This window comes from Stegostoma tigrinum, chromosome 8 (genome assembly GCF_030684315.1).
Source record: "Stegostoma tigrinum isolate sSteTig4 chromosome 8, sSteTig4.hap1, whole genome shotgun sequence".
Lineage (NCBI taxonomy): Eukaryota > Metazoa > Chordata > Chondrichthyes > Orectolobiformes > Stegostomatidae > Stegostoma > Stegostoma tigrinum.
Genome location: NC_081361.1, coordinates 93058454 through 93084531, shown reverse-complemented (window position 1 = coordinate 93084531; position 26078 = coordinate 93058454). Strand labels below are relative to the sequence as shown.

At 44.0% G+C, this 26078-nt stretch overlaps 1 protein-coding gene across 1 annotated transcript; it reads right to left on the bottom strand.

Moving 5' to 3' along the window:
- On the bottom strand, positions 1-25326 carry LOC125456521 (interferon-induced protein 44-like). The gene is made up of 8 exons (XM_048539703.2): positions 24936-25326; positions 18663-19155; positions 18094-18133; positions 11279-11474; positions 6302-6451; positions 5706-5868; positions 1634-1734; positions 1-226 (listed from the first exon to the last, which is right to left on the bottom strand). The coding sequence occupies exons 1-8, from the start codon at positions 24945-24947 to the stop codon at positions 62-64; spliced, it is 1320 nt and encodes a 439-aa protein (XP_048395660.2). The 5' UTR covers positions 24948-25326; the 3' UTR covers positions 1-61.
- Positions 25327-26078: the final 752 nt, after the last annotated feature.

Sequence of the window (26078 nt, the reverse complement as noted above, 5' to 3'; positions counted from 1 at the left end):
GTCATCTCGATGATTCAAAGGAGACAGTCATAAGAAACTGATGTCACAGTTTGGAGATAAATTAAACTATATTCTCAAAATAATCATCTGCAAAACGTAACATCTGTACCACAGCGGATAGTATTAAAATATCTGTAGCATATTGAAGCTCAAGTTCTGACCAATAATTTTTCACAGGAAGTATGTATGAAACTGCAATACCAAGTTGTTCCCCAACCTCCATCACCTGGAGAAAAAGCATACGATTTATTAGCAGCATAAGAACACAAGATATTCGGTTCATCAAGCACATAGTCACTATTAATTACTTGTTAAAGAAAAATAATGTTAGAAATCAATGAAAAGAGAGGCCTTAATTTGAGCTCTCCATCCACTACTACATTTCCTTTTATGCCCTATTGCCCACACCGTCTCCCCAGAAGTTGAATGACCTCCTGATACCACGGTCACCTGGTCAGCTCACTGTCAACACCACAATCTTCAATATCATCCATTCAGGTTGTAAGCACCTCAAACTTGCTGGAAAATTGCAAAGGCTGCATCTTCTCCACTTCTATCTCTCATTCTTCTTGCAGTTGTTGACTTGCTTGACGAGCTGGTTGAGTTTGTCGGCAGACGTTTTGTCACCATGCCAGGTATCATCATCAAGAAACGCACAAGAATTCCTGGAGGCCTGGCACTCAAACCGGAACTCCATTAACAAACATGTAGACCCCATGTATCAGCCATCCACACCAGTAAACCGAGACACCAACAAAGCAGACAGAACGCCAACGCTTAACAGGAGGCACACTGATGATATTATGTAGCATGGTAATGAAACATTTGTCAACAAACTTACCCGCTCGGTCAGCAAGTCAACAACCGCATCAACAATCCGAGCTACAAATCTTATCAACAACCTTGATCGTTCTCTCATCTACCTTACTCACAGTTACCCATTAAGGGCACAACAACCCTTTGTAGAGAATCCCACCCAGACCCACACCCTCACCCTGTCTGTGTAACACTGCATTTCCCATGGCTCATCCACCCAGCCTGCACATTCCTGGACATTATGGGCAACCTAACATGGCCAATCCATCTAACCTGCACATCTTTAGACAGTGGGAGGAAACGGGAACCAGGACTGGGTCTGGTTCCTCTCAATCAGCCTCAGATATGAACAGACAGTTTATGAAAATAAACATGTTGGAACACAGGAACAGAGCAGAGGAGATCAGACTGCATTTCATTTGCAGACATCCAGCATGCATTGGATTGGTTGAATGGCCTCCTCCAATACTATAACGGCAATGACAACACATAGAATCATAGACGTTTTCAGTACAAAAGAAGCCTTTTAGCCCATTGAGTCTGTTCCAACAAAAATACACTACCAACCTTAACTCGTCTCACTTTCCCACACGAGACTCATAGCTTTGAATGTCATGGCATTTCAAGTGCTCATCCAAATGTTCCTTAAAGTTTGTGAGGTTTCCCACATCAACTGCATTCTCAGGCAGTGTGTTGCAGACCTCCCGGAATTCCAGACCACTTCATAAAAAGTGCCACAAATTCATAGCTTGAATACGATAAGTTCACATTCTAAATACTGATGCTATTAAAGCTGGTAATACAGTAAAAATCGTACCTTCTTTTCAATGAGATCACTCTGGTAAACAGTTTCCACATCTTTCCCAACCATTGGGCACTCTTCATCCACTTTTGTTAATAAGACAACCTGTGGAATCTCTAGAAATGGAATCAATAATATATTTATTTGTAAGTTAACCCTCTGCCATCTGTCCCAACATCTAGAACATAGAACATGGAACATCACAGCACAGTACAGGCCCTTCGGCCCTCGATGTTGTGCCGACCTGTCATACCGATCTCAAGCCCATCTAACCTACACTATTCCATGTACGTCCATATGCTTATCCAATGACGACTTAAATGTACCTAAAGTTGGTGAATCTACTACCGTTGCAGGCAAAGCGTTCCATTCCCTTACTACTCTCTGAGTAAAGAAACTACCTCTGACATCTGTCCTATATCTTTCACCCCTCAATTTAAAGCTATGCCCCCTCGTGCTCGCCGTCACCATCCTAGGAAAAAGGCTCTCCCTATCCACCCTATCTAACCCTCTGATTCTTTTATATGTTTCAATTAAGTCACCACTCAACCTTCTTCTCTCTAATGAAAACAGCCTCAAGTCCCTCAGCCTTTCCTCGTAAGACCTTCCCTCCATTCCAGGCAACATCCTAGTAAATCTCCTCTGCACTCTTTCCTAAGCTTCCACATCCTTCTTATAATGCGGTGACCAGAACTGTACACAATACTCCAAGTGCGGCCGCACCAGAATTTTGTACAGCTTCACCATAATCTCTTGGTTCCGGAACTCGATCCCTCTATTAATAAAAGCTAAAACACTGTATGCCTTCTTAACAGCCCTGTCAACCTGGGTGGCAACTTTCAAGGATCTGTGTACATGGACACCGAGATCTCTCTGCTCATCTACTCTACTAAGAATCTTACCATTAGCCCTGTACTTTGCCTTCCGGTTATTCCTACCAAAGTGCATCACCTCACACTTGTCTGCATTAAACTCCATTTGCCACCTCTCAGCCCAGCTCTGCAGCTTATCTATGTCTCTCTGCAACCTATGGCATCCTTCGTCACTATCCATAACTCCACCGACCTTAGGGTCGTCTGCAAATTTACTAACCCATCCTTCTATGCCCTCATCCAGGTCATTTATAAAAATGACAAATAGCAGTGGACCCAACACTGACCCTTGTGGTACACCACTAGTAACTGGTCTCAAGGATGAAGATTTCCCATCAACCACCACCCTCTGTCTTCTTTCAGCAAGCCAATTTCCGATCCAAACTGCTATATCTCCCACAATTCCATTCCTCCGCATTTTGTACAATAGCCTATTGTGGGGAACCTTATCGAACGCCTTGCTGAAATCCATATACACCACATCAACCGGTTTAGTCTCATCTACCTGTTTGGTCACCTTCGCAAACAACTCAATAAGGTTTGTGAGGCACGACCTACCCTTCACAAAACCGTGCTGACTATCCCTAATCAGTTTATTCTTTTCTAGATGATTATAAATCCTATCCCTTATAACCTTTTCCAACACTTTACCAACAACTGAGGTAAGGCTCACTGGTCTATAATTACCAGGGTTGTCTCTACTCCCCTTCTTGAACAGGGAAACCACATTTGCTATCCTCCAGTCATCTGGCACTATTCCTGGAGACAATGACGAGTTAAGGATCAATGCCAAAGGCTCGGCAGTCTCCTCCCTGGCTTCCCAGAGGATCCGAGGATAAACCCCATCCGGCCCAGAGGACTTATCTATCTTCACACTCTGTAGGATTTCTAATACCTCTTCCTTGTGAACCTCAATCCCACCTAGTCTAGTAGCCTGTATCTCAGTATTCTCCTCGACAACATTGTCACTTCCTAGAATGAATACTGTTGAAAAATATTCATTTAGCGCTTCCCCTATCTCATCTGACTCCACACACAACTTAACACTACTATCCTTGATTGGGCCTAATCTAGCTTTCGTCATTCTTTTATTCCTTAAATACCTATAGAAAGCTGTAGGCTTTACCCTTATCCTATCTGCCAACAACTTCTCATGTCTCCTCCTGGCTCTTCTGAGCTCTCTCTTTAGACTTTTCCTGGCTACCTCGTAGCCCTCAAGTGCCCTAACTGAGCCTTCACATCTCATCCTAACATAAGCCTTCTTCTTTCTCTTGAAGAGAGATTCCATCTCCTTCGTAAACCACAGCTCCCGCACTCTACAGCTTCCTCCCTGCCTGACAGGTACATACTTATCTAGGACACACAGGAGCTTTTCCCTGAATAAGCTCCACATTTCTAATGTGCCCATCCCCTGCAGTTTCCTTCCCCAACCTATGCTCCCTAAATTTTGCCTAATCTCATCATAATTGCCTTTCTCCCAGCTATAACTCTTGCCCAATGGTATACACCCATCCCTTTCCATCACTAAAGTAAACATAACAGAATTGTGATCGCTACCACCAAAGTGCTCACCTACTTCCAAATCTAACACCTGGCCAGGCTCATTACCCAGTACCAAATCTAATGTGGCTTCGCCACATCTGAAGGTAAAGAGGTCAGGATTCTATCATGGAATGCACTGTAAGTTATTCTCTTTCAAAAGGTGGAGCTGATATTAACACTGAAGAAGGGTAACTACTGTCATTAAAAAACAGACTGTGTGGTCATTTTTCTCATGGTGGTTTGCTGAATCTTACTGTGTCCACATTGATCATCATAACTTCTACACAACAAAAGCAACTTCACTTCAGAAGTACTGAAATTTCTGTGAAGTAATTGGCATGCCCAGTGGTTATATAAAATTCTGTACAAATGGTGCAGCAAGTACATGGTACATTGGTCTTCACTGCAAGTAGACAAGAGTTCAGAAGTAGGGATGGTTTACTGCAGGTATCCAGAGCCTTGGTAAGACCCTATTACAAAGACAGTAGGAACTGCAGATGCTGGAGAATCTGAGATAACAAGGTGTAGAGCTGGATGAACACAGCAGGCCAAGCAGCATCAGAGGAGCAGGAAGGCTGACGTTTTGGGCCTAGACCCTTCTTCAGAAATTTCTGTCCCAATTTCTGACCCTTCTTCAGGAATTTCTGAAGAAGGGTTGAGGCCCGAAACATCAGCCTTCCTGCTCCTCTGATGCCGCTTGGCCTGCTGTGTTCATCCAGCTCTACACCCTCTCTGATGAAGGGTCTAGGCCCAAAACGTCAGCTTTTGTGCTCCTGAGATGCTGCTTGGCCTGCTGTGTTCATCCAGCTCCACAATTTGTTATCTACACCTTGTTATCTTGGACCCCACTGCATGCAGTTTTGGTTTTCCTGCCTCAGAATGGATGTATCTGCCATACAGGGAGTGCAGCAAGGGTTGCTAGACTGAATGGCAGGACTGTCGTATGAGAGATTAGTTTAACTGGGTATGTCTTCACGAGAGTCTTAGGAAGATGAGAAGGATTCTAACTGAGACATATAAAATTCTAACAAACTAGATACAAGGAGGATGATTCACCTGAATGGGAACAAGGGGTCACAATCTCAGGATACAGGGTAGGCCATTTAGAACTGAGAGGAGGAAACATGTCTTCTTTCAAAGGATACTGAATCTGTGGAATTCTCTACAACCAAAGACTGTGGAGGCCAAGACAATGAATATGCTCAAGAAACTGATTGATAAATCGTTATATAGTAAAAGCATCGAGAGATGTGTGCAGAAAGCAGGAATGCGGTGTTGCAATAGAGGGTGAGCAACAACCTAACTGAATGGCAGAGCAGACTCAAAGAAGTGAATAGCCGATTACAGCTAATAATTCCTATGCTTCTGTAAAAGCAGAATCTTGCTTTCGATTATCTGAGAGAATAAAAAGGCAGTGAGAAATATAATTAGCACTCGCACTGATTAAAGTTAACCTGCCCTGTTTGAAATCTAAACAAAGACTGGCAATTAACAATTTATCATCATTAATTGCTGCATTCTCCGTGTGATACCACCACCAGAGTCCAGGGTTAGGTTGCCAACCAATCAGCACTAACGCCTCATTCAGCGTAAATGTTGGCTTTCCCCTATTGGTATTCTTGCAAATTGTCCCGAAGAGTTTAAAAAAACTGTCCTTTTTTTACAACACTCACCCAATTCATTAATCCTTGATCGAATGTCACAAATTTTCCTTTTCATTTCATTGGACAGTATGGTGGCTTTACTCCCATCAATCACATACGCAACACAATGTACCTTCTCATCAATAGTCTTTAATGCATTGTCACCAACTTTGAATGGGCAGTCTACATTAAACTGCAAGGAAAAAAATGACTTTAAAATTTTGTATACATTTTTATTCATTTAGGCACCATTGGCGAGGCTTGGATTTAGAATCCATCCTAGTTGACCTCTAGATAATGCTGATTATTGTACAACGTAATTGTTCTGAAAGAGTTAAACTTTGAGCTGAACTGATGACAATGCCACCAAGCCTTTGGGTGGAGAACCAGGTGGGCTCAGAAACAATCTCCTCATGGAGACATATGTGTTTCCCAATCCCTGAGCAATAATAGGTAGTAAGCTAAAGAGCAAATCAGATTACTTATAAACAGTCAGCCACTTTTGTTAAAGAAACAACATCATCCCGCATAATGAACCAGCTGTCCAACCAAATAAGGTCAGATTGCTTACATATTTATCCATAAATAGTAGGGGGATAATGAAACAGCAAAGGAAAACCAGGTACCTTATACTTGTTATAAACATATCCTTTGATGATGCTGATAATATCATCACTGTGCATCCCTGCTTCAGTGTCTTCTGCAAGTCCCATTGTATCACAAAGGATCAGAGGGGGAGATGTGCCATGGATTCCTCTGAAGGAGTATGTTGTGTACTACAAGTAAACAAAGATACCAAAGTTCAAAGTGAAATCACTTTCAATGGTAAAATAACAAAAGTAGCCCAGAAGCATCTGCCAACTCAGAATGCAGGAACAGAAAAAGTAACGAGATCTTTCCAAGTTTCTTCTGACCATTGCCTGATGGAGCGATAATTGTTGAATGACCATTGCCACAGCTGGTCCGGGCGAAAACAAAAATCTGAAAACACTGTCACTGCGGCTGAGTGGTCAGCACTGCAGCCTCACAGTGCTAAGGACCCAGGGTCAATCCCAGCCTCAGGAGACTGTCTGTGTGGAGTTTGCACATTTTCCCCATGTCTGTGCAGGGGTGCTCTAGTTTCCCTCACAGTCCAAATGTGCACAAGTTAGGTGGATTTGCCAAGCTAAATTGCCCATAGTGCTCAGGAATGTGCAGGCTAGATGTGTTGGCCATGGGAAATGCAGCATTATCATAGGATGGTCTGTGGGGGGGTTGGTGTGGTCTTGTTGGGCTGAATGGCCTTGATCCACACTGTATGGATTCTTAAGATTACAGGTAGTCAATAAGGACCGTAGAGTCTAGAAGTGTTGCAGCTAGGTGAACTGCTGGGAGACTGGAAAAACCAAAGGCCCAGTGAGGTCCTAGAGCATAGCTTTATTTTGGGAAGGCCCAAGGCAATTTTGAGAGCTCAGAGCAGGAAATTGAAAAGTTGACCAGGAACATTTTCTTTGTGCATCAGAGCCAGATTAGATCAGAGCTCAGAAAAAAAAGTTCAATCTTTGTGATACCAGCCATCAGGGAAATTCTAGAGTTGTGTCTGTGTGTGTAAGCACTGGAGTGCTATTTCCAGAGTCCAGGGGAGTATAAACCCAAGAAAGTAGGATGATCAACCCAAGCAGGAACAGTTGCTGAGGTAGTTCATGATGGAGTGGGTCTTGAAAAGAATTCTCAAAGTCAGATTGACAAAAATTAGGTTTAGTGAGACTTGAAAACCCACCACATTATTGATATCTGGGGGAATTGCTGAGCAATGGTTGGCAACAGTCCTGATTACATCTGCTATTTGACGTGCATTGTAAGGTGCTCAATTACAATCCCTGAGAAAGGGTCTCCGGACCCGAAATGTTAACTAATTTTTTTTTCACAGACGCTGCCAGACCCTGCTGAACTTTTCCAGCAACTTCTGTTTCTGCCCAATCACAGTTGGTTACTCATTTTTACCACACGTTAATTCTGGATTTTAAAATATAAGTTGCTTGTTTGTCACCGTTGTAACATTTTATAATTACATTTATTGTTATTTGTTCAAAAACCATGAACCCTTCAGCTTTGTTCTCTTTGTAAGTTCCCCAGATCTCACACTTTTTACGGGGAAAATGTCACTGGTTCCTAGCCAGATCATGACATAGCTTTGAGCATCCAGTAAGGACCACAGCAAAATCCAAAAACTTTGATTTTTTTTAACAAAAATTAGAAGTTTCTGGAAAAACTCAGCAGGTCTGGCAGCATTTGTGCAGAGTAGTCACAGTTAGCGTTTTGAGTCCAGAACTGAAACATTAACTTCACGGATGCTGCCAGACCTGCTGAGTTTTCTCAGCAATTTCTGGTTTTGTTCCTGATTTACAGCGTCCGTAGTTCTTTCAGTTTTTACTTAATATCAGTCTTTTTTTTTAATTGTTCATGCAGTACCGGCATCATGAACTGGGCCAGTATTTATTCCCCTTGAGAAGCTGGTACCTTCTTGAACCGCTGTGGTCCACATGCTGTCGGTTGACTGACAATGTTGTTCGGGAGGGACACTGAAGCAACAGTGATTTTTTTTCCGAGTCGGGTCGGCATGAATTATATCCTAGTATTTTATGTTCTGTGCTTGTCAGGGAGTTGATGGCATATTGGCACCTTCCCTGTACAAGTAATCCACAAGCCTAGGCTGATGGAGTTTAAATCTAATCAGCCAGCTTGGGAATTGAATGCTACACTTTAGTATTTATCAAATGGCTGACTCCAGCTACTTAAAATCTTTTTCCATGATCTCAAGAATTTGTCATCAACAAAATGACTTTATCTGTGTTGTATACAACGGGATTGGTGAAGCCAATAGTAATGGTGACTGGTGTGGATAGTGTCAGAAGTCATAGAATCCCCTCAAGTGAGAAAGCAGACTATTTGGCCCAACAAGTCCACACCGGCCCCCCAATGAGCATCCCTCTGCCCTATCACTATAACTGTGTATGTGCCACGGCTAATGCATCTACCCTACACATCCGTGGACACTACGGACAATTTAGCGTGGCCAATCCACCTAAACTGCACACCTTTGGGCTGTGGGAGGAAACCGGAGCACCTGGAGGAAACCCACGCAGACACGGGGAGAATGTGCAAACTCCACACAGAGAGTCGCCCCAGGGTGGAATCGAACCCAGGTCGCTAGTCTTGTCAGGCAGTGGTGCTAACCACTAAGCCACCGTGCTGCCCCTTTCTAATTAATCATAGAAGAATCCCTATGGTGTGGAAGCAGGCCATTTGGCCCATCGAGCCCACAATGACCCAACCCTCTATCCCTGTAACCCTGCACTTCCCATGGCTAATCCAAATAGCCTGCACAGTCCTGGACACTATGGGCAATTTACAAAAAACAAAGAACAAACAAAATTACAGCATAGGAACAGGCCCGCCAAGTCTGTACTGATCCAGATCCTCTATCTAAACCTGTCGCCTATTTTCCAAGGATCTGTCCCCCTCTGCTCCCTGCCCATTCATGTACCTGTCCAAATACATCTTAAATGACGCTATCATGCCCATCTCTACCACCTCCGCTGGCAACGTGTTCCAGGCACCCACCACCCTCTGTGTAAAGAACTTTCCACACATATCTCCCTTTACATTTTCCCATCTCACCTTGAAATCGTGACCCCTAGTATGGCATTTAGTACAGCTAATCCACCTAACCTGGACATTTTCGGATTGTGGGAGGAAACTGTAGCATTCAGAGGAAGCCCATGCAGACATGGGATGACTATGCAAACTCCACACAGACAACAGCCCAAAGGTGGAATCGAACTTGTGACCTTGAGCGCAGTGAGGCAGCAGTGCTAACCATTCAGCCACCATGCTGGCCGAAGTCACTTCACCTGGCGAAGTAGCAGGGATGGAAAAGCTTATGCTTTCAAATAACTATAACCTGGTGCCATGTGACTTCTGACTTTGTCCACCCCAGTCCAACCCGACGCTTCCACATCACAGTGCGGGTATTAGCAGAGAAATTAATTGGATGGAGGGTCAGAACAAGAATTGCAGGGCAGTGGATTTAGAACAGAGAAAGCATTTTGAGTGAAGATGGCGTTTGAAATCATTAGATCATCTCAATGCCTGTAAAGTACTTTGAAAAATGCACCACATTTTCAGTACTTCTTAAGGCAAAACATCACAAACTACCTTTACACAACTCTGAGTAGACCATGTTTCTAGTTAACATGGTTTTGGAAGGATTTCAACATCTTTGAGAAGGTGCGCAGATTTATCAGCATGAGTCCAAACTCTAGCTGCAAGATTAGGCTGAGAAAGCTGTTGTTGCTCTCCTTCAAGCCATGGGGATTGAGGGGAGATTTGATCGAAATGAACAACACTTAAGACAGGTTTAGATAAGGCAGACAAAGAACAATTGTTCTATAAATTGATTGTGTGAGGAACAGGGGCAAAGAGATTTAAGACTTTCGACAAGAAATTCTAGGGATTGAAGGGAGGGGAGATGTGACAAAATCTCTTTTCATGCAGCAAGTGATAATGCCCGGAACTGCACAGCCTGTGAGGCTGGAAGAAGCAGCAACAAACAATGGTTTTAAAAGGAAATTGCGTGGATGAACATTTAAGGGAAATAATCTTTCTTTCATTAACGGAAGGATTGAGTTCAAGAGCCGTGAAGTTATGCTCCTGTTACACATAACCCTGGTTCGGCCTCGTCTGGAGTACTGTATCCAGTTCATTATAGGAAAGATGTGGAAGCGTTGGAAAAGGTGCAGAAGTGATTTATCAGGATGTTGCCTGGAATGGAGGGAAAGTCTTATGAGGAAAGGTTAAGAGAGCTAGGGCTTTTCTCTTTAGAACAATGAAGGATGAGAGGTGACTTGATAGAGGTGTGCAAAATGATCAGAGGTGTAGATAGAGTAGACAGCCAGAGACTTTTTCCTAGGATGGACGTAGCTATTACGAGGGGGCATAGTTTTAATGTGAGTGGAGGTAGATAAAGGGGTGATGTCAGAGGTAGGTTCTTTACTCGGAGAGTGGTCGGGGCGTGGATTGCATTGTTGGAGAGGGTAGTGGAGTCGGCCTCATTAAGAGCATTTAATCAGCTACTGAATAGGCATATGGATGGTAGTACAAGGTAGTGGTGGAGGTAGATAGGCTTTAGGATGTGGGTAAAAGTTCGGAACAACATTATGGGCCAAAAGGCCTGTACTTGCTGTACTGTTCTATGTTCTACGTTAACCACCTGCTGTCTACAATTACTCTATAATGCTCTAAATTCACTCAGGGGCTCAAGGAATTCAACTCTTCGGCAAGGGATCCATTAAGACCAGAATGAGGCAGGCACGTTTATTCACCAGCCTGTACAACAGAGACGCTGTGATCACAAAACTTATTCACTACGGATTGTCAACGAGAAGTGCATGCAGGCATTGCTAGATTGAGACCCATAATGCTGACGACCAATGTTGATGCAAAATCAACAGTGTTTCAAAGGATGCAAGAGACTAGACAGCAATCTATTAGCAAAGAGCAGACAGTGCAAAACACATTGGCAAGAAATTTTAAAAACCTTCTATGTGCACTTCTATATTTACCACTGTTGTTGTGCTTCTCGCTCCACTTCCAACCAAAGTCCGATGGGTGACATGACCACGGAAAATCGAATTGACAGAGTTGATGAAACTCGACTTTCCTCCTCCAACTGGTCCAATTAGTAAAACCCGTGCCTTTCGCACAGAGCTTACATATGGCTTATAGTCCGTGATGATTTTCAGCAATTCTTGCTTTCTCCTGTTAGCAAAAATACTGGAGGTCAGAATTTAATGGCTCACATAACAGATCCCTCTGAGTATTGCTCACAGTGAGTTGGAAGATAAATGATGGAGGCATTGTTTTTGTATGGCAGGTTTTAACCATTTTTTTTTCCAGGGACTAAAGACATAATGCCAAAATCAGTTTGAGGCCTGAATCTTATGCATATTCCACCAGTGAACTGCAGCTGCCAAGCAGACTGATAGCTGGTTCTGGGTGGGTAGAACATCAGCCAACTTCTTTGTAACACCTGCCTGAGTTGGTGTGACAGATGGGAGAGACAACTGTACAAGATGTAGAGTAACACCAGACACCAGAAGCATCTCAGATGACAGTTTAGCAATGATGTCACATGTAAACGGCTAGGCCAGTATTAATTTATCACAGAAGAAAAGAGTCAACCACATTGCTATGCTACCCATATGTAGCCCAGACGAGGTTAAGGATGGCAGCTTTTGTTTCACCCATCATGAGAACCAACCCACCTGAGCAGAACATTATCCTGGGTTCTCAGTTACCAGCCCAGTGACATTGCCTACATCACTGCTATGTTGGTAAGTGAAGGGCTTTTGTGAAGAGACCAAATACTTTCGGTCCATGCTTTTGCACAATTAGGACTCAAGTCCTTACAGAGGTTTATAAAATCACGAGGAGCAGCACGGGGAGTCCAGAATTACAGGGCGTAGGTTTAAGGTGAGAGGGCAAAGATATAAAAGGGCACTTCTTCACACAGAGGGTGGTGCGTGTGTGGAATGAACTGCCACAGGAAGTGATGGAGGCTCGTACAATTGCAACATTTGAAAGGAATCTGGATGGATATATAAATAGAAGTGTTTAGAGGGCCATGGACCAAATGTTGGCAATTGGGACTAGATTAATTTGGATATCTGGTCGGCATAGACAAGTTGAACTGAAGGGTCTGTTTCCATAATTAATACTTGATGGTAGAAGGTAGAGGGCGGTGATAGGCGGTTGCTTTTTGGCTTGGAAGCCTGTGACCAGTGGTGTGCCACAAGGTACGGTTCTGGGCCAGCTGTTGTTTGTCATTTATATCAACTTGGATGTCAATAAAGGAGGTATTGTTGTAAGTTTGTGGATGACAGTAAAATTGGTGGCATAGTGATCTGCGAAGAAGGTTGTCTAGGATTACTATGAGATCTTATCAATTGGGCCAATGAGCCGAGAGGTGGCAGGTGGTGTTTAATTTGAATAAATGTGAGGTGTTGCATTTTGGTAAAACAAACAAGGGTGGGACTAATATAGTTAATGGTAGGACCCTGGGGAGTATTGTTGAACAGAGGGACCTAGGAGTGCAGGTATATAGCTCCTTGAAAGTGGCGTCACAGGTTGGTAAAGAAGGCGTTTGGCACTCTTCATTGTCAGATCAGTGAGTATAGGAGTTGGAATGTCATGATATGGTTGTACAGCATGTTGGTGAAGCCACTTTTGGAATACTGCAAACAATTCTAGTCATCTTTCTATAGGAAGGATGTTGTTAAACTAGAAGGAACTCTAAGTGTAGCAAATTTCACAACATTGAGTGGATCTGGGAGCAGCTATTTCATGCTACATGCATTACTTGAATCTTGAAATATCGGGAGAGGGGGCACCCTGGGTTAGATTGGACTCCGAATGTCCTCCACAACATTTGTTTTTGTGGGTAGGGGTGAAAGTTGAATCTACAGCCTGGTCACACAGATTAAAGGACGCTCACATGGGTGAGTTGATGTTCACCAGTGTCTGTGGAACTGTATCGTCAGAAGAGGAAGGGAGGAAAGAACAGAGGTAAAATGAACAATAGCTAGCTTCAACCTGAATATCTATTACACGCAAATATAAGTAAAATATTGCAGATGCTGGAAATCTAAAACAAACCGAAAATGTTGGAGAAACTCAGCAGATTTGGGAGTTTGCTGATTGTAATGAGGTCAAGCAGACGGACCTCACAGATATAAACAGGAGCTTCAGAGGTTCTGTTCACTCGGAGATCTGGCTCTGAGGAAACCGGGCCCTGTCAAGTATTATGCATGTGTAAATAATGGGTGGCTTGGTGATGGGATACCGGCCTCTGTGGAGTAATTTCAGTGGCAATGAGAGAAAAAAAACGTTCCTTAAGAAGTTCACATGCAACAGTCATTTTTGAGTCAGGGTAAGCATTTCTGGCATCGTGCTGTTACTTGGGAAGCTTGGCTTGTTTGATCCTACCATTGAAGACTAGGCCCAGGGTGTGAAAAAAATGCATGAATTTTTCCAGCCAAGCAACATTGTGGCAGATGAAAAGCAACGAATAATTGTCCTGACACCTTGTGACTCTGCAGCTTTTTTTGGCTATTAGAAGTCTAACATTTCCTGAGGCACCAGATACGCAAACCTTTCAAGAGGTGATGGCTTCAAGAGTTAAAGATTATTATGAACCCAAGCTGCCTCTAATTCTGAGATGTTATTGGTTTTACTCAGCAATTCGATGACCAGGGGAATAAATTTTGGCATTTTTGAAGAGGTTAAGATGACTAGCAGAGGCACGTGATTTTTGATTTAACCTTAATGAGATATTGAGAGACTGTTTGGTATGTGGGATTAATGATGAGATAATGCATGAGCTGAAGTCCAAATGGACTCCAAACAGGCACTACAACTGGCTTTGGAAATGCAGCATGTGGAATGCTGGTGCAAGTGGACACCATCTCTACTCTGACTGAGCTTGGGGCGCACCATGTCAGTGAAGGTAATTGCATAGCCTCACTCAGGACATAAGCTGAACAGAGGGCCTCTAGGTCAGCCCACAGCAAAATACCAAAACACAGCCAAGTCTCGGCCAAACAGTTAAAGTTTTCTTCAGGATCCAGGTTGGCAAGCCCATTGTAATTGCTGACACTGTGCAGAATCGAGACAACAAAATCATTCCGCTAGTCCTGCATTGAGTAAGGGAACTCATATGGCAGTACCCAGGAGAATGCACACCCTTGAAAGCCCACCTGCATTTGGTTTGGAGCAGTTAAATTGCTAAGCAATATCCAAATCAGAACCAATCAAAATAAGCAACTAGTTAAATGTTCACCTAGCTCTAATGGAGGCTGATACTGGCACTGCCATTTCGGTGATCGCAGAGAACCTGTTTTTAACAAAATTCGCTCTGGACTCCAACCCTTAAGTTTGCATAACACCTCGGCTAGACTGAGAACCTTTTTGAGGGAGCCTTTACAGATTAAAGGTATGACTTTGGTCCCAATTTCTTATCAGAAGCAGCTGGTTCAGTTACAACTGATTGTAGTAAGACGCTCAGGTCCAAGCTTAATGGGGCGAAATTGAGAAAGGTTCACCTTGGTTGGCTCAACAATTTTCGATTAGAAAATGGCTGACTGAGTGAAGCCCTGATTAATTTTTCAGGTGGATCTAGGGACTGTCAAAGAGTTCAAGGCCATCTTGTATGTTGACCAGGAAGCAAATCCATGATTCTGCAGGGCCCATCCAGTGCCATTTTCCCTACAGACAACAGTACAGACAGAAATCCGAAGGACAGAAATCGAAGGAATCATCAAATTAGCACAGTTTACGGACTGGGCAGCTCCGATTGTACCAACTGTGAAGCCCGACAGGTCGGTTCACCTGGGTGGGGATTTTAAACAACAGTAAGCCACTTTACACAGCTGGATAAATACCTAATACCTCGCATAGAGGACTTATGCACAAAGCTGGTAGGGGACAGTGCTGTCCTTCACAATGCTGGACATGAGCCATGTGTACCTGCAAGTGCAGTTAGATGAGGATTCTCAGAAGTATTGTGTGATTAATATCCAGATTAATACGAGATTACCATCTGAAGTATCATCAGCTTGTGCCATTTTTCCACATACGATGGAGAACACTTTACAAGGTCTACCCTGGGTCACCATTTATCTGGATGACATGCTGATAACAGGGAATACTAATAAGGAGAACTTGAACATAGTCCTGAGGCAATTCTCCCAGGCGAGCATATGCCTTTGAAGGGAAAAGTATGTGTTCCAGGCACACCAAGTGATCTACTTGGGCTACAGAGTCAACAAAACCAGGTTACAGCCATTGAAAGATAAAGAGCTGGCAATCTTGGCTCCCACATCTGCACTGGAATTTAGATCTTTCCATGGATTTGTAAATTATTACAGAACGTTCATACATAATCCAGCCTCCATCCTGGCACCCTTAAATCTGCTACTGAAAAAGGGTCAGCCTTGGAAATGATCTCATAGCAAAGACATAGTTTTTAGGGAAGTGAAGAAGCAGCAGTCATCGTCTTATGTGATGCTAAGTGAGATGTGGTGCTGCCATGTGATGCCTCCCTGTACAATATCGGGGTACTGTTGGCTCACAGATGGCACAATGAAGAGGAACACCCGATAGCGTATGCTTCCCCGACTTTGGCTGAAGCAGACACAGAACATTTGGTGGTCATCTTTGGTGTGAGAAAAGTTCTGCCTATACAGATGTATATTTGTAACAGTGACAGACCACTAACCCCTGCTAGTGCTACTCAAAGAGGACAAGGCCTTGACTCTCAAAGCTTCAGGTCAAGTTCAGCAGTTGGCTATCATTCTAGGTGTGTAATATTACAAGTTGGAACACCGTCTGGAAGACCAAGTAACAAATGCCGATGCCTTTAGCCACCTCCCACGACACACCATTGGCGATGTCTCTCCTGGAGCAGAGATAATGGGAACTGCAGATGCTGGAGATTCCAAGATAATAAAATGTGAGGCTGGATGAACACAGCAGGCCAAGCAGCATCTCAGGAGCACAAAAGCTGACGTTTCGGGTCTAGGCCCGAAACGTCAGCTTTTGTGCTCCTGAGATGCTGCTTGGCCTGCTGTGTTCATCCAGCCTCACATTTTATTATCTCTCCTGGAGCAGTTCGTTTTGTTTTAAACTTCCCAGACACTCTTCAGGTTAATGCTGCTAATATCAGAGTGTGGATGAAAAAGGCTTCAGTCCTGGCAAAGCTAAAACACCTGGTGGCGATGTGGGAAACCGAAGGACGATCACAATCAGGAATGAAACCTTTATGGAACTGGAAGGACCAGACCAGATCACTGTAGAGGATGGCATATTATTACAGGGAGCAAGGGTGATTGTCCCAAACAAAAGTCACCATCAGATACTTGCTGAACTCCACCAAGTTCATCCAGGGGTTTCCAAAATGAAGATATTGATGAGAAGTTATGCGTGGTGGCCAGGATTGAATGCAGGCATAGCCACGTTGGTGGGGCAGTGCCCAGAGTGCCAGCCAGGACACAAATTATTGCCAGCAGGTCCCCCACATTCGTAGGAATGATCGGGTAAACCCTGGGCTCAGTTACAAAGCGACTATGCAGGTCCTTTCAATGGGGTCAATGTTCTTAGTCATTGCGGACACCCACAACAAGTGGTTGAACATGCATAAAGTTCATTCATCAAACACAGAAACCAGTTGGAAAAAGCTGCACTCGTCTTTTGCAATGTACAGATTCCCTGAAGTGCTGGTCACATGCAAGAGACCTTTGTGTATCAGCAGGGAATTCAGGTATTTCCTATAGTCAAATAGCATTCGGCATGTAAGGACAGATCCATACTCCAATGGTCTGGCTGAAAGAGCAGTCCAAATTAAAAGAAATAGCCTATTATTTCACTTGATATCAAACTATCACAGTTCTTGTTTGATTAGCGGACCATTCGCTCAACAGGGCTAGCTCCAGCAGAGTTGCTAATGGAGCGAGGACTCCACACCAGGCTAAACCTGATCTTCCTAGACCTGGGGGAGAGGTTGAAATGGCATCTGGAATGCAAATACCAGCCATAAAGCAGAGACAATTCACTTCAGGAGTTTGGTGCCAAAAGCACAGAAATGATGCTGCATGGGTAAGAGGCACTGATCAACATGAGGACAGGTCCAGTGACATACAAAGTTCAGGTAGGTGAGGCAGTCCTGAACAGAGTACACAGACCACATGAAAGCTGCAAATTCGCAAACAGGACAGATGCAAAACAAAGCTGGACTCTCAGGACGGCTGGAAAGGCTGTCTGAACCTTGATGCTGTCCCCCTTCTGTCTGGCTTCAAAGAAAAATCAGGGTCTGTTATGGACGCAGTGAATGTCACAGCCTTGATGTTCTGATTGCCTGAATAGGTGGATGAATTTCTTCTGAGATGGTCCAAAGAGGCAGGCTACGGTTCGGTACATGCTACCTCTATCCGAGGCTGAGTCAGAGAAACCAGACTGGGTATAAAAATGCACCAGGAGAGGCTATAGGAAAAAGAACAGGCCTACAATCCCAGATTTACAGAGGGATCGGAGTTGTGATTGTAATGAGGTCAGCCAAGTGGTTCTCATAGGATCAATAAACACAGAGCTGGGAAAGCAGAGCCATTCATACAGCATCTGAGAAGCAGGGAAGTCAATGTTTCAGGCCAAAAGCCTTCATCAGTCCTGACTCAGAGGCTCAACACAGAAACAGAAACAGAAGAAAATCTAATATTTAAAGCTTCAAAACAGCATTTGAAGGGGATTCATTTACTTTATCTCCGATTTTTTTTAATCTTGTGTTTGCACCCTTTGATGAAACAGAAATGCCCAAGGAATAACTTACTGTGTTGTCCAAGTTATGTTCCTCCAGGGATCTCTTATCTCTGGAAAACACAGAAATATACAATAAATAATAACAACAAGCAACAACTAAATTGGGGACGCCAGCAATGAAGGATACAAAAGAGAGTAGAGTTTCAGAAAGTGTACCAGGGCAAGCACAGAAGAAAGCTGCAGGAGTAAGTTTGAGTCTGCTCCACCATTCAAACTTGACATGCTAAACTGCCCCATAGTGTCCACAGATGTGCTAAGTGGATTAGCAATGGTAAACAGGGGGTTAGAGGGTTACGGTGGGAGGGTGGTTCTGGGTAGGTTGTTCTTTGAAGGGTCTGTGCAGATTCAATGAGCCAAATGGCCTTTTTCTGTACTATAGAGATTCTATGATTCAGTAGAACCATGGCTAATCATCCTATTCAGCATCATGTTTCCACTTTCTATCCAGATCCCTGGATGACATTAAAATCTAAACAAAACTTTCTTGAATACACTCAATGACTTGGCTTTATCTAAGAATTGTATAAATGCTCTTCATTATTCATCCATTCCCACCTGGTAAAATGAAAGTGTCCTTACCTTCCACCCGGTAAACCTCAACTTCAACGAGATCTTCATCATTGCCAAACAGGACATTGTTTGTAACATCGTAGGAGCCAGTGGATTGGCCTGTGATTTTTCTATAATCCAGCTGAAATAAAAGACTGTTTCCAAAATTGGGAGCCTCTTTGAAATTATCACAAACTGCCACAGCACCTTGTCTCACAGGAAACTTTAGTGGTTCTCCTCCTGCCATATTTGTATTCAGTCGAAAAAGGAAAGCCTTGTTATCCACTACAGACCCAACAGCAAAATTTTCCGTCCTGTAGCCTCCAAAAACAAAACCCGACTCATTGTACCCAACAGTTAATGTTGATCCTTGGTCTTTACATTTGGCGTGGAGATAGTCTTTGTGGAATCCATGAACACTTGCTTTGTAAAGTAAATGGAAGTTCACTTTCCCAAGAAGTTTACACAATTGTTTCTGTTCAGCTGTCGTGAGCCGAGGTATGACACCACGCCTAGTTGAAGCCTGGAAAACATTTGATCGAATTAAAGCTAAAATTAAACTGGACTGATTCTAACTTGCCATCCTCCGCAAAAACAAAGCTGAATGAAAATATACCAGCAGTTTATACCACCAGATGAGGCCACCATGGGGTGGCAAGATGGCCACTCAGTAGCCACTCAGCATGTCTCACAGCGCTCAGGACTCGGGTTCAATTTCACCTTTGGGAGACTGTCTGTGTGGAGTTTCCACATTCTCTTCGTGTCTGTGTGGGTTTCCTCTGGGTGCTCTGGTTTCCTCCCACTGTCCAAAGGTGTACGTGTTAGGTGGATTGGCCATGCTAAATTGCCCACAGTGTCCATGGATATGCAGGCTAGGTGGATTTGCCACGGGAAATGCAGGGTTACAGGGATAGGAAGGGTCAGTGTGGGATCGTCTTCGAAGGGTCAGTGTGGATTCAATGGGCCAAAAGATCATCTTGCACGTCATAGAGATTCTATGATTCTAGGTTCTGAAAGGGATTCTCAATAGTGTTGACCTTGGCTCCATTGAAGCACTCTTGATTCGAGATCACAGTATTGTGGATTCGTGATTCACTTGCGAAGCATCATTGTGTAATCCAGTCTGGCAGTGTTGTGAGTCAGCTGTCCTTTAAGGGTTCTGATCTCTGATTGTAATTTGGCAAGGGAGGAAGATCTGATAGAAACCACAAAAATTCTAACAGGACTAGACAGGGTCAATGTAGGAAGGACGCTCCCACTGACTGAGAAATCCATAACCTAGGGTCACAGTCTAAGGATAGAGGGTAGGCCATTGAGGGCTGAGATGAGGAGAAATGTCTTCACGTAGAAAGTGGTGATGCTGTAGAATCCACTACCACAGAAAACAGTTTAGGGCAAAACACTGAATAGTTTCAAGAAGGAGTTATGTACACTTCTTAGGGCTAAAGGTATCAATGGCAACAGAGAGAAAGCAGGAACAAGATAATAGCAACTGCAGATGCTGGATGACAAAGTGTAGAGCTGGGTGAACACAGCAGGCCAAGCAGCATCTTAGCAGGAACAGGATAGTGACTTGTATGAATAGCCATGATCATATTGAGTGGTGAAGCAGGTTCAAAAGGTCGAATGGCCTACTCTTGTTCCTATTTTCTATGTGTAAAGCCCAGCCTGTCCTTTCAGGTGGACCTATAAGATCCCATGGCACTACCTAGAAGAATTCTCCCTGGCATCCTGATCCATCTAAATCTCAAGATTCATGATGCATTTCCTACTTTACAGCAATAATTAACCCTCAAAAAGCAATTAACATTTTTCATTCACTCGTAGGATGTAGGTGTCCCTGGCTGGGCTAATGTCTAATGCCATCCCTAGCTATCCTTCAGTGGGTGGTGATGAGCTGTTTTATTGAACTGCTGCAGTCCATGTGATGTAGGTAGAGTCACAATGTTGTTCATAAGGGTGTTCCAGGATTTAGTCCAGTATAGAGTCATAGAGTCATTTCGTCACAGAGATGTACAGCATGGAAACAGACCCTTCAGTTCAACTCGTCCATGCCAACCAAATGTCCTAAATTAACTTAGTCCCATTTGCCAGCAATTGGTCCATATCCCCCCAAACCCTTCCTGTTCATATACACATCCAGATGCCTTTTAAATGTTGCAACTGTACCAGACTCAACCAGCTCCTCTGGAAGTTCATTCCATGAATGAAAAAGTTGCCCCTCAGATCCCTTTTCTCCCTCACTTCATGCCATCTGGTTTTTGCCCCACCTCAGGGCAAAGTCCTTGTCTGTCCATGCCCCTTGTGATTTTATGAACCTCTATAAGTTCACCCCTCAGCCTCAAGCACTCCAGAGAAAACAGCTTCAGCCTATTCAGCTTCTCCCTACAGCTCAAGCCCTCCAGCCTTGGCAACATTCTTGTAGATCAAAACTGAAGTATTGGCGATATCATTTCCTGAATTTGAACTACATTTAAACTCATAAATTAATCTATTATGGATTACATCAACTGGCCAAAATTCCTCAAATGCAATCAGTTATTGATAGGCTTCTAGCATTTTCACCTATCAGCACACCATTAGCGTGGATAATCCTCAACACTATATTTTACTTGATTTGAATTGATTTATTATTGTCAAATGTACCTAGGTACAGTGAGGGTATTGTTTTACGTGCAGTACAGGCAGATCATGCCATACAAACCGTGTTAGGGTAATACAACAAAGCGAGAAATACAATGTTACGGCTGCAGAGAAGGTGCAAAGAGTGAGATCAACATTTAAATTTGAAATTTGAGGTCCGTTCAGACATCTAATGACAGCATGGAAGAAGCTGTTCTTGAACCTGTTTGTGCGCGTGTTTAAGCTTTTATATCTTCTGCCTGACGGAAGAGGTTGGAAGCAATTATAACCGGGCTGGGAGGGGTCTTAGATGATGTTGGATGTTTTCCTGAGGCAGCGAGAAGTATAAATGGAATATGGTAGACGTGGCATTCCCAGTGTCCTCAAGTCATTCTTCTATTTTTATTAACAATGAACCCTCCCCACTCCCTTACCCCTCCACCCCCTGTGAATATTTACAGGCTTTGTGTGTGTGTGTGTGTGTGTGTGTGTGTGTGTGAGTGTGTGTGTGTGTGAATTGTTCATCATGCTGAATCATTGCTCACATCCAACACTAGTCCTCAGGCAACAACCAGCCTCGCTAAAGATATTAATGAGTCTTTATTGTCACAGGACCAGTATTCTCGAGTTCTGTGCCTATTGTAACCCTGCAGACAGGTTCAGATGAAGAAATCCACTGGTTTAAGCAAGTGCTTCACTAACAGCTAAAGGTGTATGACCCTGCCTACATTGCCCACACACCCCAGGAAACAAAGATCTGTTTAAAATCATCACCAAACCCTTATCAGAGACAATAAAGTGTGAAGCTGGATGAACACAGAAGGCCAAGCAGCATCTCAGGAGCACAAAAGCTGACGTTTCGGGCCTAGACCCTTCATCAGAGAGGGGGATGGGGTGAGGGTTCTGGAATAAATAGGGAGAGAGGGGGAGGCAGACCGAAGATGGAGAGAAAAGAAGATAGGTGGAGAGGAGAGTATAGGTGGGGAGGTAGGGAGGGGATAGGTCAGTCCAGGGAAGACGGACAGGTCAAGGAGGTGGGATGAGGTTAGTAGGTAGGAAATGGAGGTGCGGCTTGGGGTGGGAGGAAGGGATGGGTGAGAGGAAGAACAGGTTAGGGAGGCAGAGACAGGCTGGGCTGGTAGCGGAGGGCTGCCCGTTCTGCAGGGGAGAGGTTGGAGTGGGTGAGAGGGGTGGAGAGGTTGAGGCAGTTAATGTCTTGACGGCAGTTGGAGATGAAGAGGTCGAGGGAGGGTAGGAGGTCTGGGGGTGGTGTCCAGGAGGAGGACTTGTGTTGGAAGCGGGTGAAGGGGTCAGTGGAGGGAGGGTTAGGTTCCCGGTTGAAGAAGTAAGCATGGATGCGAAGGTGGCGGAAAAACTGCTCTATGTCCAAATGTGACTAGTATTCTTTGATGTGTGGTTGTAGGGGGACAAAGGTGAGCCCCTTGCTTAGGACTGACCGTTCGTTCTCAGTCAGTGGGAGGTCTGTGGGGATGGCAGAGACAATAGGAACTGCAGATGCTGGAGAATCCGAGATAACAAAGTGTGGGGCTGGATGGACACAGCATCTTAGAAGCACAAAAGCTGACGTTTCAGGCCTAGACCCTTTGTTTAGGCATTAGCAGCGATAGGCACACTCATGTTAGCAATGGTGCGATGTTCTTGCAAAGTCAAAATTATGTGAGTTCCAGTCGAATATGAAGATGAATGAAAGACTTTCCCAGGTTCCCTAATGCCTGGCAGACACGGGGACTGGTACACAATGGGCAAAAATTAACGCAACTCAATTACCGCCTCGTGTGGTATCCTGGTGCATTCATTTAGGGCTTCCCCTCTCTGCCAGATATCTCAGAGTATTCAATGTAATGCAACCTGAAACTGAGCCAGCAAACATGTAAACAGAATGAAGGTAATGAGCATGGAATCTGTTTCTTCTTTGCGATGTTAATTGCAGTCAACAAGAAGAACTTCAACCTGCTCTTTTTCAAAATATTGTCGCAGGTTCATTTGCAACAACCAGGCATATTCCAGCAGACGGAGACGCAATTGAGCACCAGGTCTGAGTACGGCACGTCCTGCAGTGCAGCACTCCCTCTGCTCAGTTGTTCAGATAACTGGTTTAAATTGCAGAGGGAAACCAACTGTGTGTGGTCAATTCCTACGTTGACTGAGGTAACCATGAAGGTTCTGCCTTCTCTGAGAACCTCACTTCACTAAGGCATTCGACAAGGTTCTGCACCATAGGCTGATTACCAAGGTTAGATCACATAGTCTCCATGGGACAACTAGCCAATTAAATAGGTAGGAGACACAGGGTGATGGTTGAGGGTTTTATTTTCAGACTGGAGGCCTGTGACCAGCGGTGTGCCGCAAGGATCAGTGTTGGATTCATTGCTTTTTGTCATTTGCATAAATGATCTGGATGTGAATATAAGAGGTATAGTTAGAAAGTTTGCAGTTGACGCTGAAATTGGTGGTCTGTTGAACATTGAAGAAAGTTACCTCAGAGTACAATGGAATCTTGATCAAATGGGCCAATGGGCCGAGGAGTGGCAGATGGAGTTGAGTTTAGATAAATGTGACGTGCTCCGTTTTGGAAAGGCAAATCAGAGCAGGACTTATACTCTGAATGGTAAGGACGTGGATTGCAGGTTCATGATTCTTGAAAGTCAAACTGCAGGTCGATAGGATAGAGAAGAAGGTGTTTGGTATGCTTGCCTTTATTGGTGAATGCATTGGGTATAGGAGGTCACGTTGCAGCTGTACAGGACATTGGTTAGGCCCCTTTTGGTACACTGCAATCAATTCTGGTCTCCCTGCCATAGGAAAGATAAGTCAATCTTGAAAGGGTTCAGAAAAGATTTACAAGGATGTTCGGAGATAATGGGAATTGCAGATGCTGGAGAATCTAAGATAACAAAGTGTGGGGCTGGATGAACACAGCAGGCCAAGCAGCATCTCTAGAGCACAAAAGCTGACGTTTCGGGCCTAGATGAAAGATGAAGGGTGTAGGGCCAAAACGTCAGCTTTTGTGCTCCTGAGATGCTGCTTGGCCTGCTGTGTTCATCCAGCTTCGCATTTTGTTATCTTTACAAGGATGTTGTCAGGATTGAAGAGTTTGCACCATTGGGAGAGGCTGGGATTATTTTCTTCGGAGCACCAGAGTCTGAAGAGGGACCTTAAAGAGGTTTATAAAATCATGAGGAGGATAAGGTAAATAAGAAAGCTTAACAACATCGTACCTATAGCAGGGAAAACAGAATTGAATGTGGTATTCCAAAAGGGACCTGACAGGTACAGCAGCAGCAAGATATCCCAACTCTTACATTCAATGCAATGCCAATAATGCATGCACCAACAAATCTTACCTTCCTAATCTGGGGGATACATTGAGCAGGAGGTAGGTTAATTAACATTCCAAGTTCTTGTATGCTTGCACCTCCAACACATGGACTGCAGCAATACAGGAAGGCAGCTCACCACCAACCTACCAAGGGCATCTTGGGGACTGGAAATAAATGCTGAGCCAGCCAACCACACCGAGATCCTACCAATGAATATAACGAAATGCATCAAGGTTGCTGTGTCACATTAAGTCACCAGCCATTCTTCCAAATCCCTGATATTTTTACATAAGAGCTCCAGGACAGCCCCGTAATTCAAAAACTATCTGTGAATACTCACCCTTTGAAACATCCTGCTGGGTGTCCGTAGAAGATTCAACCTGTACTCCGTTCAATTCTTAACGCAGGAACCAAAGGAAATTCTCACCAATGGTTTAACGCGGCCTCTCCCAAATTAATTTACATATCAAACAAAAACACAGCGAGTGTGAAAACCAAACTCGATCGCAGACGTACAACGATGTACTGAAGAGATGTGTTTTAAGCAACAGACTGGAATGCTTACACTGCCGCTTGGAAAAGGAACTCCCAGCAGACAGAGATTCAATCTCAGAATTAAGTTTCGATTCCGGTAAAGCCGAACAGGAAAATGAAACTTGGCGAGGGCGGTTCAGGAGCAGGTCCTTTCATGTTCTGGAAGCCAGTCCCCGTAAAATAACCACTCACACCCAAACGCTGTAAATCTTCACACTCACACACACACCCAAACGCTGTAAATCTTCACACACACGCACACACACATGCACACATACACACACACACGCACACACATACACACACACGCACACATACACACATACACACATGCACACATACACACACACGCACACACACACATGCACACATACACACACGCACACACACATACACACATGCACACATACACTCATGCACACATACACACACATACATGCACACATACACTCATGCACACATACACACACGCACAAACCTTGAAATATTTTCACACTTGCACAAACCCTGTAAATATTCTTTCACACACAAACATTATAAATATTCACACACACACACACACACAAACCATGCTAATGTTCACGCACATCCATAAGTCCTCCAAATATTTACACACGCTCGTAAATATTACCATTCGCAACCCTGTATCTATTCAGACACCTCTAAACTGCCCGTAAGTATTAATTCTCACCACCCCACCATAAATGTTGACAAACATAAAATCTGGAAACATTCACAACCACCACCTCATTGTAAAAGCTCACACGTGCCATTCCCAGCGTGTAAATACTGAAACATACCACCTTCCCTGTCAATATGAAAAGCAAACGTCACCATGGTCCCTTTCTGTCATTAGAGAGGAATACCTGGCTCCTGTGCTCCTGAGATGCTGCTTGGCCTGCTGTGTTCATCCAGCCTCACATTTTATTATCTAGGAATACCTGGCACT